The sequence below is a fragment of the Vidua chalybeata genome, chromosome 4, assembly GCF_026979565.1.
Source record: "Vidua chalybeata isolate OUT-0048 chromosome 4, bVidCha1 merged haplotype, whole genome shotgun sequence".
Taxonomy (NCBI): domain Eukaryota; kingdom Metazoa; phylum Chordata; class Aves; order Passeriformes; family Viduidae; genus Vidua; species Vidua chalybeata.
Window position 1 is genome coordinate 63,052,033 of NC_071533.1, and position 18,150 is coordinate 63,070,182.

Consider the following 18,150-nt stretch of genomic DNA (forward strand, 5'->3'; position numbering starts at 1 on the left):
TTGGCTTTACAGCTGTCACAATTTTTTTCATCAAGCAACATATAGTAGATGGCCCTGAACAATTTATTCTCATTCAATGATAGTAAATGTATTATTGATTGGATATATTATGAAAACAAAGTATTGATGGCAGGGCCATCAATAAGGTACAAAAGGTATTATTTTATGACAACAAGAGATTTCTTGAACTTATGTTCAAAAGCTGCAAAACCATAACAATAGAAATTGGTTATAATCCAAGCAAAGAGATTTAACATAGTGCCTTTGCTTGGGATCTGATGCAAGATTTTCAAAACCCAAAGTTACACCTTTAATGTCTAAAGTTACTTTTTTAGTCCAGACTGAAGTAAGCTAAATTCTAACCTTGAGTTTTTGCCCTGCTGATGGAGCAGCTCTTTCTAAAAAACCAGTGCTCATTGTCTAAACCAGCAACTGCTGTGTTGTAGCCCTGTGCTTGTGTCATCTGCCCTGTGAGAGTTGTGGTTTGTCAAGTCGTGGTTTGGGGAATTTCAGATTCCAACAAAAGCATTACAAAAATTAGTCAAGATTAAAACCAAGGGCAGAAAAATGCCTATCAGGTAATTTTTAATCATTAGAAGTTTTCATTCCACTCTTCCTACTGTTTGTCTGGTTTGGATTTTAAGTACTCTTTCAAGAAAAGGGATTGTTAAACTGTAAATTTTTTTTTCAGGTATGAATCTTTTGGATCTTTATTTTCTCCACACTTCTGTAGTCAAATTGGAAAAAAAAAAAAAAGCAAAAGTGGGAAGGCAAGTGCAAAGGAATGAAATATAGAGAAAGGAGCTTTATGTCATATGATTTGAGAGAGTTTTTCCCAATACTGATTTTGTTTTCCTTTTGGTAAAAAAAAAAAAGAAATACTAAGACAGTAAAAAACATTGTCAAAGTGGGAAAATAACACTGAAAACTAGCTCCATTTTTCCTGCTAGGCAGCCAGTGGTACAAAAAAAGAGTTCCCATTTTGTTAATTCACTGTTTTCATCAAAATGTCTTTGAAAACTGGCTATAGACATAGAGGAAAATCTTCCCTATTTTCTAGCATTATAGATATATGTAAATGGAACATTACTACAAGAATAAACACACCATAACCCAGGGAGAGACAGCATAAAAATCGCTACAAAAACAGGAGTGAAAGACTCCCATCTTCAGTGACTTTAGTGATAGCTTGTTTCCTTCCTTTCCATCCTGATCAGATGGTCCTTCTAGTAACACCTCCACCCACCTCTCAAAGCTGCTGGCAATATCCAGGGTTTCAGTGGAAGTCTGTCTCCCCTCCCAAGGGATTTCCTTGCTTTGTCCTGTCAGGCAGCATCAGCAGCTGGCCAGGCTCAGAGCTTTAGTTGGATTCAGCTGGGCAGCCCACTCAGTTCAGCTGCTGCCCTTCAGTGTTCCTGCAAACTGCTGCTGCCCATCACACAAACCTGTGTGCTCTCTTCCACAAAACCCTCCATCAGCTCTGTCACAGGTCTCAGAGCAGAGGAGGCACCAGCTATGGAGGCAGCTGAACACAGTAGGTGTGTAAGAATAAACTCCACCTTTATAAGGTAAGAGCTCTTAGCCTTTCTCTTCTCTGAGCCCCAGAAGTCAACTACAATCATGGATCACTTCTAGAGGAACCATCAATAGCTGGCCCATGCAAAATGAATTCTCTTTGACAGCACATCTCCATTTCATGAATATATGGTACTTTCTGCCCTACAGTGTCTGAATAGGATTTGCTAATCAATACCATAAGGCTGTGTTGCAGCAAAAGAAGACTGGAGCTGTAAATTCTTCAATATTTCTCTACCTGATTTTGCAAGAAGCAGTAATATAAGAATGGTGTTTTGGGGTTACATATGGTGAATCTGTTTGTTTCTATCAGACTATTGCAATCACAGCTTCAGCAAAACCACAGTTACAGTTTTAAGAGTCCAGTTGACCTAAAAGCTAATTTTCTCAACACCTTGGGAGTTGAAATGTCACATACTGTTTTCCTGCACAGAACTGAAGCTTGTCTGAAAAAAATAGAGAACCCAAATAATCTGCCCTGGATGATTTCATCAGTGATTAAATTATGTATATTTTATGGGCTGGCTTCTCCTAGGCCCCATTTGGATGGTGAGGTTGATGAGACTGTTATTCTCTGTTTTTCTTATGTATTTCTCATATTCATCCCCAGATATACTTACCCAAAGACAGAATTGTTTTACAATGTTGCAGGTCTCTGAATCTAAAGGATGATAAGGCAGCAGCACCTCTTTTAATTCGGGGGATGCAATTGTGAGTGACAGGAGAGAGCCTGCTTGTGCTCCTGAGCTCTAAGATCTGTTAATTCGATTGCCATGCAGGACTCGTCTGTTTGAAATGAACAGGAGTCTGTAAATGCCAGCTTGCACTCATTTTGCTGCTTTATTTCCTTGCACTCACTACACTTTTGCAGGGAGTTTGTGAAACAGGCATGACACATGAAGGAAGAAAAAGAGAAAGGGGCATTCACTAAAAAAAGTAAAATGAAAATTAATGGGTATTAAAGAGAAGCAGTCAGGGGCCTATAAAGCCAATATCCCATCATTAAGGAAGGCAATTCAGTTACAGAGAGAGCACAGGCAATTAAATTCTTGCCAAGGGACCCTGAGGCTATCCATGGAAATATTTACCTGATGCTGTGTGTGTGTTTGCTCCTTAAAAGAGAATAAAAATAGAACCTAAACAAAAATCAAACTTTTAAAAGGACATGACAAATTTATGTATACACGAAATCAATCTAAGGGGACAATTTACAGTTTTAACAATACCAAAAAAAACCATATTGTTATCCTGAGTTGTACTTTATTTTTCCACAGTGTAATTACTGAAGTGTATGAGTTGAAAAGTGAGCTAGCATATAAAGAAAGCACTCATCATTTGTTTTGACCATCAAAGGTTTAAAAATGGCTTATTTCTGTTATTTTAATCTTGGGACATATGTAGTTCTCGTCGTAGGATGTGCAATTGCTTGGGAAATCGTTATAAAAATAAATTCAAAGAACAGAAACAGAGCACACTGATTTGGAGGCCTCATGAGTGCTGCAGTTTTCTGGATATACGTAGATAAAATGTTGACATTTATCATTCCAGAGTTTTTTTTTTCACATTCAGACAATTTGTTATTATTTGTATCCTGAGCAGGAATCAGGCTTCTAAGCATTGCACATAAAAAAACCCCAAAACAGGACCTGTTTTAGAAACATCAAAGTCTCAATGCAAGCTCTGTTCCCAGAATCCCAGCTCCTGCAGAGATTAATACCTCCTTCCCAACACTGTACCACAGACAGTGGGAGGCTTCTGCGCTGAAAGTTTACAAATAAAAGCAACTTAAGGTAAGCAACAAAATATAAGGCAAAGGATTTCCTCTAGAAAATGTTCTGGCCTTTAGCTAAAATCATAGAATTATTCAGGTTGGAAAAGATCCTTGAGTCCAGCCATTAACTCAGCACTGCCAAGTCCACCACTAAACCATGTCCCTAAGTGCCACATCTACGCATCTTCTACATTCCCCCAGGGTGGTGACTCAACCACTTCCCTGAGCAGGCTGTTCCAATGCTTGGTAACCCTTTAGGTGAAGGAATTTTCCCAAATACACAGTCTAAACCTCCCCTGGTGCAAGTTGAGGACATCTCCTCTTGTCCTTTCGCTTGTTACCTGGGAAAAGAGACTGACACATCCACTGAAAAATGGTCAGTTCCGTAATGTCTTCTGTAGGTACATCAAACAGAAAACTCACAGTTTTTAGAGGTACTTTCAGTGAAGTTAGATATAAAAGTAGACATTGATAATGCGTACTGCAACCCTCACCACTTCAAGTCATTTAAAGCAAAGACAGAGGACAGATGAACTCCTTAGTGTGTGGTAAGAGTGACTGTCTTCAAGTCCTTATTATATAATCATCCAGGATCTTTATTATATAATGATCTAGGACTTCTGCAGCACTTTTTTGTCCATAACTTTCAGAAGTATTTATGAATGAAGTAATATTGTGCACATCCTGTGTATTAAAGATTGAAAGGTTCAGAGCATTTAGCACTCTGGGCTAGAGACCAGCAATGGAATTAGACACAAAGCCTTGTCCAAGGCTTGATACTTTCTCCATTTGCTGTTAACTTATTATGAAATAGTGCTAAAAGTTTTGGGCCCAGAAGTAATACTTTTACCTTACACCTTTATCAAAGGTTAAATAAAAGTTCTGGGATTTAGAAGCATTTTTGGAGTCACTATTATGACAGAATAGAGTCTCAAAGGGTTTTCTGAACTTTCTGAAGCCAGGTGGGAGTGCAAATGATATCAAGTGCTTTTAAGATACACTGGAACTTCCTAAAAGCAGTGGAGATGAGCAGAAAGGAATGGGTTTGATAACTAAACAGAACACCATATTTATCAGTTGTAGCAATGGAACCTCTACTCTGTTTATCCTATGAACAAGTTTAGGGAGGAGAAAATGTGAAAAATGTGAGAAAATGTGGCTTCATCATGCTGTTGGTTCACCCCTCCCTCACCCAGGCAGGCTTCAGCTGCCTCAGTGCTGTCCACAGTGCACAGATTCCAGCAAGCAGCTGCTCAAACCTTGCTGCAGATTTGGCCCCAGGAACATTGTTCCTTTCTTGAGTGGACAAAAAGGGGAATTATACACCTTTAGTTCTACTTCTGCAAGCTGCATCAAGGATTATAATGGTATTTTGAGAGCATTCTCTGACTCTGTGATATATTTAGTGGCAACCAAATAATAAACCTTATAACTTACAACCTAATAACAAAAATAGAAAACCTTTTAACAAATGTATTGCTATGCCCTACAATAGCATCTGCATCATAGTCATGGAGAAATGTTACTGGCATTTTGAAAGGAAGAAAAGGATTTCCAATTCCAAATGTGACAACAAATTCATAAATTCTTCAGCTATTCCCTGATCTTTAGAAATGCCTCTTCTACAGAAAGGTCAGACACTTTTCGTGCAAAAATGAATGAGGAATGAAGCAACATGTGTCTGCCAGAGATTTCCCATTGCTCAGGTTTAACTAAAGTCTTCAGCTGTTATGGAAATATAATCATTTCCTTGTCACTTTCATGCCACCCACAGCAGCTATGGTGTGACTTGGTGCTTCATGAACTACATTCTTCACCATTTCCGAGCCAGTAGGTCAGAAAGACACATTTGAGCTACTGGCCATAAGTGTAGTTTGTTTTACTTGGGAAAAACACACAAACAAACCAAAAGCAATATTTTGTCTGGAGTTCTAAAGAAAATGCTTGTAAAATATTTGTATGTTTATGTGCCTCTAAAGTGCTAAGAACTGTAGGGAGTGGGATTTAGCTGGGGTAGAGAACATGCTTTAGAGCTTTTTAGTTACTAAATTTATTCTAAACAAATAAAAGATTTGTGCCCTGGATCCAGCCAAATGTGTGTTAGACAGAATTTGCACACAGCAGATATAAAAGTTCTAGAGATCTAAATATTCAAATGGCCTAATAATTTGCCCACCTATAGCAGTATATGTGCAACTTTCTATAGAATATCATTTTGATGCTACCCAGATATTAGGACTTCACTTTTGTTTATTACTAGGAAGAAACAGGTCTCAGAATCACAGCCTAATTCAGGTTGGAAGGGACCTCAGAATGCCTCTAGTCCAGTCTTGGGCTCAAAGCAGGGTCACCTGGGAGGCCAGAGCAGGTTATTCAGGGCATTATCCACCTGGGTCTTGAAATTCTCTGAGGACAGACAGCACAGCCTTTCTGGGCAGCCAAGATATTTTATTACATAACACATAAAACCTCAGTGATAAGTAAATGCATTGAGTTAATTACTGAGTTGTGCTTGATGAATCAGACAATGAAATAGTTAATCTGCATCCTAAATTCCTAATGCCTCCTTAATATGTTTGTTCCTACTTTTTTTTTTTTTTGACTTACCAAAGTAGAAAAGGAATAGCTATTTTTGTAGTCCTGTAAAATACCTTCTGTTTCTCCTCTGAAGAAGGAGAAAAAAGAGCACAATTTCTGTCACTAATTAATAGTAACTGTTACCACAGCAGAAATCTATTTAACACACAAAATGTTATGACACTTTTTGAAAATATTGTAACCCGAGGGCAGCCTCAACCTATGTGACCATCAGTTATCCCTAGCTAGATATGGCAGAATTAGGTAAGAATGAATTGCTGCTAAAGTCTTCAGCAACAGACAAGTTCCTTTTCCTTTCACATTTTCTATGCATGGCTACAATTTTTTAAAATTACTTTTATGTCTTTTTTTTTACCCCCTTTAAAAATATATCTAGGGACAATCCCATTCCTTATTATGACAAACATGAGTTTGACAGACATTGACTGACACTTCTGAAGGTGGTAAACACTGTCAGGAAGCCTCCTCTGTACAAAACATTCACCTGGAACTCAAGATCCCTCTATAGTAATAATTTTGCCTGAGAAATATACACAGACTAGCCCCAAATGTTTGTTCCCAACAGTATTGCTAGATAGGGAGTTCATCCTGCCTAGTGTTGGAATAATGTGTGCAATTTCTGGACTCTTAAACATTCATTTGAGTTTCCAGGAGATTTCTGCATTATTGAAGACATAGGTTCAGTAACCTCAAGGGAGGCAACGTTCAAAGTCTGAGAAAAGTAGAATCTAGTGACCCAGACTGTATCCTGAGAGACCTGCACTTAAAGAAATGGGATGTATGAAAGATCCCTGGGCTTATAATTTTTTCTTTATTTTTAAATTTATCTGAGTTTAAGCCTTAACCCATGAATGAGATTGACTGTATCAATGGACTAGTTCTGGGAGGGGGGGGGAGTCTTTGGTAATTTTATTTTTTAGGCAGTATTTGTGATTTCTGTACTTTGCCAGGAGTAGAGAAAAAGTCCACTCCTTTGGGGTATAAGTCATTGGTCAATTATGCCCTGAAGGCACTTGTTCAACACATAATAAAAGTAGGCATCCAGAAATGGCAGTGTGAATCCAGCACTGGTGACTAAAACACCACAGACTTTAATGAAATGGCAGCAATATCATTGTTCCCCCACAAATTGGAGGTAGTACATTCCTTTTTTCCTTATTCTACAATATCCAAACCGCATGAGCTCCCTACCAGGTGGGGACAAGCAAAGGAGAGGCACACTGAGTTTGTGTATCCTGATGGGATTTGTGTGCAAGTTCTGTGGGCCTACGGCAATCACAGAGGCAGAACTTTAAAGCACAGGTGGGATTTTATACACTGGAGCTTAGCAGGGGCCTGACAATCAATAGTGGGTTTGCAACTGCAAAGATTCACAAAAAACAGGTTTTTATGATCTACCTACCTAACTGCCATTAATCTTTTAGCTTCTCTTCAGAAAAAAAGGGCATGGCAGTCACTCCTTAATGCATAAAGGCATTGACAGACTAAGTATAACAGAAGTTATGAAGCATTTAGATGCTGTGATAATGGAGCTCAGCTGAGTGCCCATAAACCCAGGGGCCTGAGCTGCCAGGGTCCAGGAGCCTGGAAGTCTCGGCTTCCTGGCACCTCACCCAGCAGTCTGCCCAGGAGCCAGGCAGCCAGGCCAGCAAGCAGTGGAGCCCCCAGAAGCTGATTAAATGTCTCCTGGTTTCCATTATACACTGGGTAAAACAGACACATTCTTTAAAGAACAATCAGATTTCATTGAACTGCATTCTTTTTTTACAGAAAAAACATGCCATCCAGGAATCTTTAATCACTTCTATTGTGTTGTTAAAACAACACATCATGTTTCTCTGATGTACCATGTGGCATATCCAAAGTAGTATCTGACGGATTGACTAAAAGTCTCCCTTTAATTACCTACAGAAATTGCTGCTGATGTAAACAAATCAGTGCCAACCTTAGGGAATTTATAGACACTTTGAAACTCTGCACACAAGCATTTATTGGTGATAAAACAGTGTGGCTTGGAGTCAGTCAAGAACTTGCAGTAACTCCTATTACTCCAGATACTCACAGCACCACACGGAAGCACTTCATGGAGAGTCTTCTGGAGAACCCTTCCAGCACAGCTGAGAGGAGGAGGGTGTCATCAACTCTCTGCAGGTCAGACTGAGGCATTTGATGGAAAGGCACTGCAAGCACAGGCTGTATATGGCAGTCAGATTGAAAGCAAGGGCTCATTTAAAGACTGCAAAAAAGGGAACAGGAAGCCAAAGTGAGAGTGTCTGCTATAATGTGAAATGATTCAATAAGCATGTGTTTAACTTCTCTAATCTTTGCTGGACACTTGAAATTGCTCCTCTCAGTACAGTTCCAGGTGTCCAACAGAAAAGCTCCACGCTGCACCAAATACAAGAGTAGCAGGGGGTGTCAGATAGGGCAGCCCCACCAGAGACAAGATTAAGCCTTTTTCTTACTTCAGCTGTGGTGCTGCCTTTTAAAATTTACCTGGATTGGCTGGGGTTTTTCAGGATTTCTAATATTCCTCCAAGTATTTGACATATGTTTGCTTTCCAGATAGAGAATGTCCGTGTGGAACAAGAGTGTTAGTCTACTGAAAGATAAAAAGCTTGATCAAATAAAACATTTATGTGCCAAAAGGAAAGGCATTTTAGCTGCATCACCTATATAAATAGTCTGTCGGCCAAAGCACTCAGTGAGGAAGTGGGAGACCTCAGTATTAATTTCTTACTCCAGCAGATGAGGTTGAAAGGGATGGTGTGCTGAAAATGTTCCACTACTGAGCAAATAATTTGCAATGTTAGGTCAAAGGCATAGAGAACAAAACCAAGTGAAGCATGTCCCTGCAGCCTAGGGTGAGCCTCTCAGTTAAGGGTGCTGTACATCTTGGAACCCATCAGGTTATTAATTCTCTGATCCATGTCACTTACTAGACATCACACCAAAAGACCTATTTCTAGTAGCCTGCTTTTTAGTGTATTAGAGGACACTTACCAGAGTTAATGGAGGCAAATATGAATCCTCATTTTATTCCTGTTGTCAACATGGTGAACAGCTTTCTCTGTCAGCAGAGGGCTATCAGGAAACAGCATCATGCAAAGTGAATGACTGCTGTTCACAAAAATGCTGAAACACAACTAATTGATTTTGATGTAGCAGGCAGCTACATTTTATTTGTGTCCTTTACATTCAGGACCATTAATAAAGCATTTTTGTTAAGAGAGGTACATATAGACAAATTGAATTAAGTGCTGATCTACTTTTCATTAGATTTTTCAGACAAGTATAGTAAAGAAGATTGCTTTACAGCAGAAGGTTACTTACTGACAGAAAAGCTCTTTTTTTTTTTCTAGTGTAAACAGTATCACTGGTGTAGTCTATGTAAAATAAGCTTCTACAGTTTTGCATGAATTTCTGTTTTCCAAAACAAAAGGGGGGTGGGGGAAAAAAGACTGGTATGGTAAGATGTTATGTCAGGACTAAGACACAGGGTTTTATTACCTACTATTTTCCATGCCTCTTTGTCTTTTTTTTCCTGTAAGATATTGACAATCTTTCTCTACCTTATCAACTGTTGTGCAATTGAATTAAAAAATGTTTGGGATAGTGAAGAACATGTCCCAGAGGAGAGATAAACTACTTAAAATGTCTTCTGTCGCACTCTAAGGGCTGCCACTTCAAACCAAGGCAGTGTACCACCTGTAGGTATTTCCTTAGCTCAGATCAAGTGTGATAGTCACTGTGAGTTGAAGACACCTCAGCCTTGCCCACAAAACCCAGTAACAGTTCCCAACCCCGCTGGAGTGGGGCTGGCATAGAGATCCAGACATGAGTCTGAGCAATTTGCCACTTTTTGCTTCCTTGAGTAGCAGCATTACTACTATTTCCTTTGTTTTCTTCCTCCCCAGTTCTTTCTTAGAAGCTCAAAGTGATTGGGACCCACAAAACTGAAGGCAGCTCTGTTATCAGAATAGGATCTAGGTATATTTTTCAATATACCTGTGACTCTTCAAACTGCTGATTATTCCTTTCTCACACGACTTAAGTGTCAGACTCTCCTAATTCTGCCCTGAAACAGAGATGTGCAGGGTGTATAATATGAACTGATGCTTTTTGCTAAAACTAGACTATATTCAGTGTACCATTATTGATGCTACATAGCCTTTGGGTCCAAGTGCCAAACCTTATTTTTGGCTTAATTTCAAGGACAAAGGACAAATTTAAGCTTGGTGTTGAACAGTGAAGTGAGCAATCCTCTCTCTGCTTTCTCCTGTGACATCTTTTGTAAGGCCCAGGTGACCCACAGATCTGGAACACAAATTAACATTTCCTATTGTGCAATGAAAAAGGCAGCTTCCTCTACTGTACCTGTCCACAGTAGAGAGAAGGCATGCAAATATGAATTCCCTCAGTGTTGTGGCTAGCCATTTCCTCATGCACTGTTCCCCCTTCAAATTAGGGCTTTTTCTCTAAAGCATCTAGTTGCTTTCTGCTCACCAGCAAGGTCATAATGAGCAACCATAAAAACGAACTCACAGATAACATCTGGTCTTCCTTTTGCACAGCTTGGAGATATTCTCTCCTTGAGAGCAGTCATAGTTTAAGGTCAGAACCTTCTCCTGAAATGGATTTCATTACCAACACTTCCTTCAAAATCCTTACAATTCTCAGATGCTGTTCTAGCCAGTACCAACCCTCAAAGACCAACAGTTTTATTCTCTGAAAAACAGATGCAATCACATAATGCTCTTCTCACAGCTTATACTAAAAATATACAGTCAAAAAACACCTCATCCACATCTTCTATGGGCTTGAACAGTAGTCAAGAGTTAAGCAGAGAGGATTGCATTCCTTCTGTTCTCCTACATTTACGCACAAACATTTGCTTAAATTCCTCCGGCATGTTTACTAAAAATGAGGCAACGTTTAAGGAAGCTCCTAAAATCCTTGCCCACGGTGAGTATCTTCTGACTCACAAGTAAATTCCACTCAAGTTTTCTGGGATTACTCACAAAGGATGATACAGGCCAATGTGTGCAAAGCTGCATAGAGACTTTCACCTCAGATCTGCTTGTCAGAAATCACCAGTGCTCTTGCAGCAACATGACTTTTGTGAACAGAGATCACACAGAACAAGGGCCTGATTCTTATTTCAGACAATGATTTAAAGCTGTGATCTTGTCAAATCTCCTATTTATAAGGCCCCTTCCATCTGCCTCAAGCCCTGAAGAGGCTAATTCTGCATTTCTCTCTCACGCAAAACTCCCACAGAGGTGGCTGAAGGACAGTAGCAGTGAGTTCCCATCCCAGCTAAGTTACACTGTTCGATATTTCAATACCCAAACAACAACAGCACCATTCAGAAAATTGAAAATGAAACATCAACATCTCACTTAAGACTGACAGAAATTTTTCTTCATGGTGAAATGAACAAATGAAGAGTTAAAGATCAAGTACTTGTTAAAATCGATATGGCTTAGTAGCAATATTTCATTTTTCCACAACAGTAGAGAGTGAGTGTTTCAACCAGTTTATCATATCTGATCAAAGAAACAACTCAGCACATTTTACACATAGCTTCTCCCTTTTTCTTAAGCCAAAGCTGCATAGACTATTTTTCTCCTGTATACACTATTAGCCAGCTTACAGTTGAAGCACAACCACAGTGTGAGTAGCAGAGCTGAATACTTTTTATGGAAAGTTAACACCACACAGTATGTTACAAATTCCAGTCTTCAGCTATTACAAGTAACAAGAGACCACTGTATTTAAAAAAAGTAAATCAGCCCCATTTTACTTGAAGCATATTCAGTAGTTACATTAAAAACAATTTTTATAGAAATCCTCTGTATTCACTAATTTAGAGGGAAATGCAATTAAAAGGGGTGCAAACTGCACATCTTTATTAATGAATATTACTTTTTATTTAGCTCAGAAGAAATAAGACTCTCTTGAGGCATTGAATCAGATGAGTAACTGTGACGAGAAAAATTAAAACCATAGAAATACCCTGGTTTTAATTATGTTTCTGCTCATAGATATTCAGTATCTGCATTAATCCCTTTAAAAACGTTTAAAGTAAAAAAAAAAAATAGAAGCATTATTTCTTTAAATTTATAATGATCACAGAATACTTTTACTGCAAAAAACTTACTTTTAAGGCACATCAGTCATTCCATATATATTTTATGTCCACTAAAATCTGACTGTCAGAATTTCATTTCCATAGACTACTTGAATTCTACAGGGGAAACAAAGGGGGAAGGACTGTGTTTACAGGCCACAGAGCTCATTTCAAAAGCAACACAACAGTGAAACCAATGAGTCTGCAGACTGGGAAACCCCTCTAAGGGAGCATGAAGTGACAAAAGCAGACCTCCACTTGGCAGGAATGGGTACCTCTAATGAAGCTGTCCAGGAGCTCAGAGGTAGTAGCCAGGTACCATATGGTGCTTTGGTTGCTCTCATGGTTATATAGTTTCTTCAGAGTAAACAAACCTGAGCTTTTTAGCTACATTGTTACCCAAAAATAATAAGAGAAAGTTTCAGCTCTTCTTGATGTAACTTTAATAAGAACTCTCCATTTTGCAGAAAAGAAATGGCTTGTAATTTTCTCCTCTCAGTTGCTATTTTTATTTCTCCTTTATCTGTCTCAGGTATGCATTTGTACCAGACCATTTGTTATTTAAACAAAGCTCAAATCTTTTCACACGCTGAGCCTTATTGCAAGAAAGCATACAATAAGTTACAGATTTAGGACTTTGAAAATATCTCAGTTTAGTTAACGAAATCCAGCAAACTTCTAATGCATTTGGTGCAATCATCTAATCCCTGCTTCAGCAGAACTCCCACTTGAATTTAAGTTAAACTGTCCATTGAAGGAACAACCAGAGCCTCAGCCACCGACAGTCTCCTTTTCCAGGGTTAAGAGAACCAAATGCTTATTATGAAACACAGATGAAACAAAGTGACTGCTCTATCCTTTTTCCTTACGCTACAGAGAATTCACAAGAAGAGGCTACAGACACCTTTCAGACAGAACAGAGGGAGTAAGGAAGGGGATATCTGATGATTCCTCAATATAGATTCAATTCAGCTGTTTAAAGAAGTCTGTTATATGTGATTAGATTTCACTCTTTTTTTTTCCCAAGAACTGTTTGCTGTGGAAAGGTGCATTTGAGGCAGATGCCAAATGCTGCTGCCTATGAAAGGAGTGATAAACACAGAAAGGAGCATTATTTGCCCCACAAACAAAATACACACCTTGCAGCAGCACAGATGAAGAAAGGATGTAAATGCTCAGCTCACTTTTACACTTTGTATGAATTCAGTGATGAATGTATGGACACCAGTCCCTGTCTCTCATTTTGTTCATTGCACTTTATGACATTTTATAAACCCATGGGAAATATAGTTTGCTTTAATAACTTTTCAAACTATTCTCCCCTCTTCTGTCTCTCCTCCCAAGAAAATCCTCTAAAATCATAAACTAGAAATGCAAAAAGAAGAAGGGAAAGCAAGCAACATTAACACCAAAGGTTTGGAACAGCTGCACCTCCTTTTGAGATTTGTTCACATACACCACTGACAATCTGCAATGTATGCTTCTCATTAAAAAATAAATATAAAGGATTTAGTTCCTCTAAGATTGTAAATATGAAGGATTTAAAAATCTTAGTAGTGGGGTGATTGCTCTTCCTCTGAAAACCTGCATATCAGAATGCCTTCAACTGCCTGCCTGAGAATGAGGAGCATGCATCCAGCCCTGAGATTAGCCTTTGAAGGGAGACTGAAAAAAAAAGGGGAGGAAAAGTTCCCCCTGGGCACACAGAAGTGGAAACTTGATTTTTTAAAAAATTTATCTCAAAAAATTTTAGGCAAGTTCACCAGAATGATTTTTTTTTTCACTAGCTGCTCCAGGACAGCAAGGTCCTTAGGTCACTGATCTGAGAAGGATGGAGCAGGAATTTACTGCCTGGTGATCCAGCAGGAGGAAATGAGGTCATGGGGTATATGTATTCTTTTTCATATTTCATGAAAAAATGCAAGATTCCCAGGTTTGTCTCACTGACTAATCAAAAACTATGGGAAGATAGGAAAAATAGTTCCCATCCAGATCTATAGGCAAAGACCCCTCCAAAGGAAAAGAAAACCCCTTGCTTTGTTTGACTTTATCCCTTGAGCAAAATCATGATTCAGAAGGTTTTAACAGTACAAAGGTTTATTTAGAAAAGAGTTTGGATTGTTCTTTAGGGTTTTTTTTTGGCAAACATTTAAATCCTTTCATAACTCAAAACACTGTCAATGCCTGGTACTTTGCACTCTCCTTCCCCACACAAGAAGTAAAAGCCAATTTCTTACTGGGACAAATACACCATAGGCCCCAGCTGCCCTATTTATATATACTCAAATCTCCACCACCACTGCCACTTAACCCTCTCCTTCTGATGTCTCTTTTTGTTTCCCCACAAAATTCCAGAGCCCATGAAAGCTCTCTGCCTCCCAGACTCAGGGTCTCAGCCTACTTTCGTCTGTGTGCTCCCCATGCCCTCTGTCAGCGTTCAGTCACTCCCTCCCCCTTTACCCCTCCACACTCCAGCACTGCTCCCCCAGCACCATGTCACCATTCTGTACCATGGTGAGTGCCCTCAGCCTCCCTGACACCATCCCTGTCCCCCACAGCATCACCCTGCTCCATCGAGGGGGCGAGCCCTCTTCCCGCTCCCTAAGCCCAAGCCCCATGTTCTCTCCCCTCCCTTCTTTTCCAGCATTGAGCCTTCTCTTTTAACTCTGCTCCTGCTCGAGGCAAATCCATCCCTCCAGCTCAATGCCGGAAGTTCTTCTTCTTCTTCTTAAAAAGAATGTGTTTAAAGGACCTGCGGAAGTCCTGGTTGAAGATGGTGTAGATGACTGGGTTGAGGGAGCTATTGCAATACCCAATCCAGAAGAAGAACTTGAAAAGAGTCTCAGGGACCTCACATGCCTCCCGGCAAATACCATAGAGGCTGTAGCTGAAGAAAAAAGGGAACCAGCAAACTACAAAGACCCCCATGACCACAGCCAGCACAAAAGTGAAGCGTTTCTCCCGGGCCTGGGCAACTTTCTTACGGCAGATGCTGCTACGCTTCCGGCGCCGGCGATACGAGAAGAACTGCATGGAGCGATTGCTCGCACGGGACAGACGGCTACTGGAGTGCTTGGAGGAGTACGAGTAGGAGAAGGACTGGCTCTTGCTTTTGCGGCGATGCTCCTCCCGGCTCCGCCTCCGCCTGCTCTCTGAGGTGCTGCTCTCCTCCAGCTCAATGTCCTCCAGCTCAGAGGCTTTGCGCCAGTGGTGCACCGAATAATGTCCGTTCTCTCCCAGCTGCATCCTCAGGGACGTGCAGCCGCCAGCAGCGCGGCTCAAGCCGTTCTCAGTCTGGGAGGACCCCTCTGGCATCGTACGCTTCTCAGAGAGGGTCCTGGTCCTTAGCTTGGCCACGCGGTAGATGCGGATATAGACCAACACCATGATGAGGCAGGGGGCAAAGAAAGAGCCAATGCAAGAAGAAAGGATGTACCATGTCTCGTCATTGAGCTTGCACTGGGGAAAGACGTCTCCTTCAGGGTCCCGGTACACGGAGATCAATGGTGGGAAGGAGATGATGGCTGAAATGAGCCACACGGTGAGGATGATGGCCTTGATCCGCCGCGGTGTCCGTTTGAGGTTGTACTCCACCGCCTGTGTGACCGACCAATACCTGTCGAGGCTGATGGCGCACAGGTGGACGATGGACGAGGTACAGAACAGCACGTCCAGCGCCAGGTAAATGTTACACCAAGCCTTGCCGAAGTACCAGTAATTCATAAGCTCGTTGGCTAAGGAGAAAGGCATGACCAGGGTAGCCACCAGGATGTCCGCGCTGGCCAGGGACACCAGGAAGAGGTTCTGGGGGGCTCTCAGCGCCCGGCTGGTGAGCACAGCTATGACCACCAGCACGTTGCCCACGATGGTGAAGACGATGAGGAAGCCCACCACCGCCGCCAGGCTGGCCACGGCCGCGGGCGAGTAGGGGGAGGGCGGCTGCAGGAGGGCCGAGGAGGACGGCGAGGCGGGGGGCAGCGCCAGGGACTCGTTGGGGGAGCCCAGGCTCGTGTTCACCAACAGCAGCAGATCCATGGTGGGTGTGCGGGGCGCCGGCGTCCTAGAAAGCCCGGCGGAGCCCCCGCCCCGCCCCGCCGCCCCGCCGCCGCCGCCCCGCCGCCCTCATCGCGCCCCGCCGCCGGTCCCGCGGCCGCTCCGCCGCCGCCGCTCCTTAGGGCACGGCCGGGCGGCGCAGCCCCGGCGCGGCAGGGAGCGCGGCGGCGCCGCCTCCGCCCGGCCCCCGGCGAGGGGGCAGCGGGGCACGGCTGGCCCCCGCCGCCCGCCCGGTCATGCCCGGCTCCGGGCAGCCCGCGGCTCCGGAGAAGACTCCGCGCGGCCGGCGGGAGTCCCCGGCGGGAGCTGGATCCTCGCAGGGCGCGGGGTCCGAGGCGGCAGCAGCGTCGGCATCAACTCCCATGGAGCGGCTCCCATGGAGCGGCTCCCGGCGGCTCCGTCCCACTCTGGCTCCGCGCTCCCAATCGCGGCGTGCCCCGCGCCGCGCGCATGCTCAGTGCCCGCAGGTGCGGCCGCCGCGCCCGCCCCGGCGGAATCCCTGGCGGGAGCTGGAGCGCTCCGAGCGCCGCCGCCCGCGCCCGTCCCGCTCCCCGAGCGCCCCGAGCCCCGCGGGCGGCCCGACGGGACACTCCCCGCGGCGGCCCCCGGGAGGAGCGGCCGGCGCGTTGCCGCGGCGCTCACTGCCGCCCGGCGGCCGGACAGGTGTTTCTGCCGGGCGCTGTGCGGCTCGGCGGGGCGCGGCGGCCGCCCCGGGGGTGGCAGGGGCCGGTGCGATGCGGGTGGCAGGGGCCGGAGCGAGGAGCGGCGGCGCCGGTTGCGCTCCCGGAGCGCAGCGCCCGGGTGGTCGCTGCCTGCAGCGCCCGCCTCGCACGCTGGGGGGCGCCCTTGTCCGGCCAGGACCGTCCGGCGGCGGCTCCGGGGCGGGCGGGGGGACGGGATCGGTGCTCCTGACTCTGGAGCCGCCTGCGCTCCTTCCTCATCGTCACCCTGCCACAGACAGCCACCTGGTGCTTTGCCTGTGCGCATTCCCAGTGTGGGCAGCTGCCCCGTGCCCCACCTGCACCCAGAAACGCGGTGTCGCCAAGGGAGTTGCAGTCTGGGACACGTTCGCTTCTGGTGCCTGGGTCATATTCTTTATAGTGCAAACCTGTGCGTACTGAAGGCATGAACACCCAAGGCAGGTTCTCTTTCAGTGTAAAACTTTTACAATAATAAAATACTTGTAACGATCCAGAAGTTGTAACCGAATAGCCCGGGCTTTAGGGAGAGAGAAGGGATATTCTGTTTCCAGTTACCTTTGTGGTGCAACCAGCGCTGGCTCCGCTGTTCTCCGTCTCTTTGTATAACTTCGTGGATTGGACTATGAAGGCTTGGAAGTGAATATGCTTAGTTCTGATAAGAAGGAAAATTCCTCTGGGTATTGTGATCCTATTATCCTATTCTGTAAGCAATTTAGTCTGAAGGTTTTCGTTTGGTTGTTTGGTTTTTTTTTCACCTGAAGTGTAATTTACGAACATGTTGTGACTGCATGTAAAAGAGAAAGGACATGGTGTTGACACTAAGCTCTGTCAGGTAACAAATTCTAATCAAAGACTGAAATGTGGAAGCAGTAATCACATTAACAAAGTGTAGCATATGGAACAAAATGGAATTGAAATCTGATGCCCTTTCAACTCCTCCTTAACAGACATCAGCCTGATAAGGAGGACTCTAAAAAAGCTTGCAAAGCCCCAAGAAGGTGAATGGAATGGAAGCTGAGGTTTTTAAAGTTCAAACAGGAAGCAAATAGTATGCTTTTGACATGAAATCTGAGTAATCTCTGAAGCAGCTTTCTAATATTAGTGGTCAGTTCCTCATATTTGGAAGTTTCATAGTGGTATCTAGAATCTGAGAGGGTAAGGTGCAGGGATTTGAAGTCTAAGCTTTGATGTGACTGGGAGTAGGGTGAAAGAATGTGTGATCTAACTGGTTTAATATGGGTTTAAAATTTAGTAAATACAAGCTATGAAATCACATGAATATTTGACATTCAGGATCTGTCAAAAAAGGGAGACATAAA

The 18,150-nt window shown here is 43.2% G+C and overlaps 1 protein-coding gene across 1 annotated transcript; it reads right to left on the reverse strand.

Moving 5' to 3' along the window:
• Window positions 1-11,346: 11,346 nt before the first annotated feature.
• Window positions 11,347-16,142, reverse strand: ADRA2C (adrenoceptor alpha 2C). The gene has a single exon (XM_053941828.1). The coding sequence runs from the start codon at window positions 16,110-16,112 to the stop codon at window positions 14,778-14,780; it is 1,335 nt and encodes a 444-aa protein (XP_053797803.1). The 5' UTR covers window positions 16,113-16,142; the 3' UTR covers window positions 11,347-14,777.
• Between the last annotated feature and the right edge of the window lie 2,008 nt (window positions 16,143-18,150).